This window comes from Phaethon lepturus, unplaced genomic scaffold, assembly GCF_000687285.1.
Source record: "Phaethon lepturus isolate BGI_N335 unplaced genomic scaffold, ASM68728v1 scaffold40726, whole genome shotgun sequence".
Lineage (NCBI taxonomy): Eukaryota > Metazoa > Chordata > Aves > Phaethontiformes > Phaethontidae > Phaethon > Phaethon lepturus.
In genome coordinates this window covers 1,066-1,620 of record NW_010547616.1, presented here as the reverse complement: position 1 = coordinate 1,620, position 555 = coordinate 1,066, and the positions used below count along the sequence as shown (strand labels likewise).

At 62.3% G+C, this 555-nt stretch overlaps 1 protein-coding gene across 1 annotated transcript in view; it reads right to left on the bottom strand.

Moving 5' to 3' along the window:
• Positions 1 to 205: 205 nt before the first annotated feature.
• Positions 206 to 555, bottom strand: part of HOXB1 (homeobox B1) — a gene marked incomplete at its 5' end in the record, with an annotated part of 1,411 nt that continues 1,061 nt past the window's right edge. Inside the window, one exon of the mRNA XM_010289702.1 lies at positions 206 to 531. Coding sequence (XP_010288004.1) covers positions 206 to 531 — 326 coding nt within the window. The remainder of the gene's footprint in view (positions 532 to 555) is intronic.

Genomic DNA, 555 nt, shown 5'->3' with positions numbered 1-555 from the left:
GGGAGAACTGGTATCACTCGTGTGGAGACAGGCAGAGCCAAAGGGACTGCTCAGAGGGAAGCATGGCCTTGCTTCCACGCCTGTGTGCGGACGGGGCTGCGCGTGGGAGGCGCATGTTCGTGTGCGTGTGTCTGCTGGGGTCTGCAGGGAGCAGCTCCCCTCGGGGCAGCCCCGGGCTGAGCCCCGGTCCCTGCGGGGACGCGTTTCAGGAAGACACCGAACTGGGGGAGGCCTCGGGGGAGGTGCAGTTGGACTGATCCGAGGCTTCACTGGCGTCCTTCGCAGACCTGCAGGCAGCAGCCGGGGCGAGACCTTCCTTCTCCCTCTTCTTCTGCTTCATCCGCCTGTTCTGGAACCAGATCTTGACCTGGGTTTCGTTGAGCTCCAGGGTAGCAGCGATCTCCACCCTCCGGGCCCGGGTGAGGTACTTGTTGAAGTGAAACTCCTTCTCCAACTCCGTCAGCTGCTTGGTAGTGAAGTTGGTGCGGATGGCGTTGGGCTGGCCCAGCAGTCCGTACTCCGACACTTTAGCTGTTAACGAGCAAACACCAACCG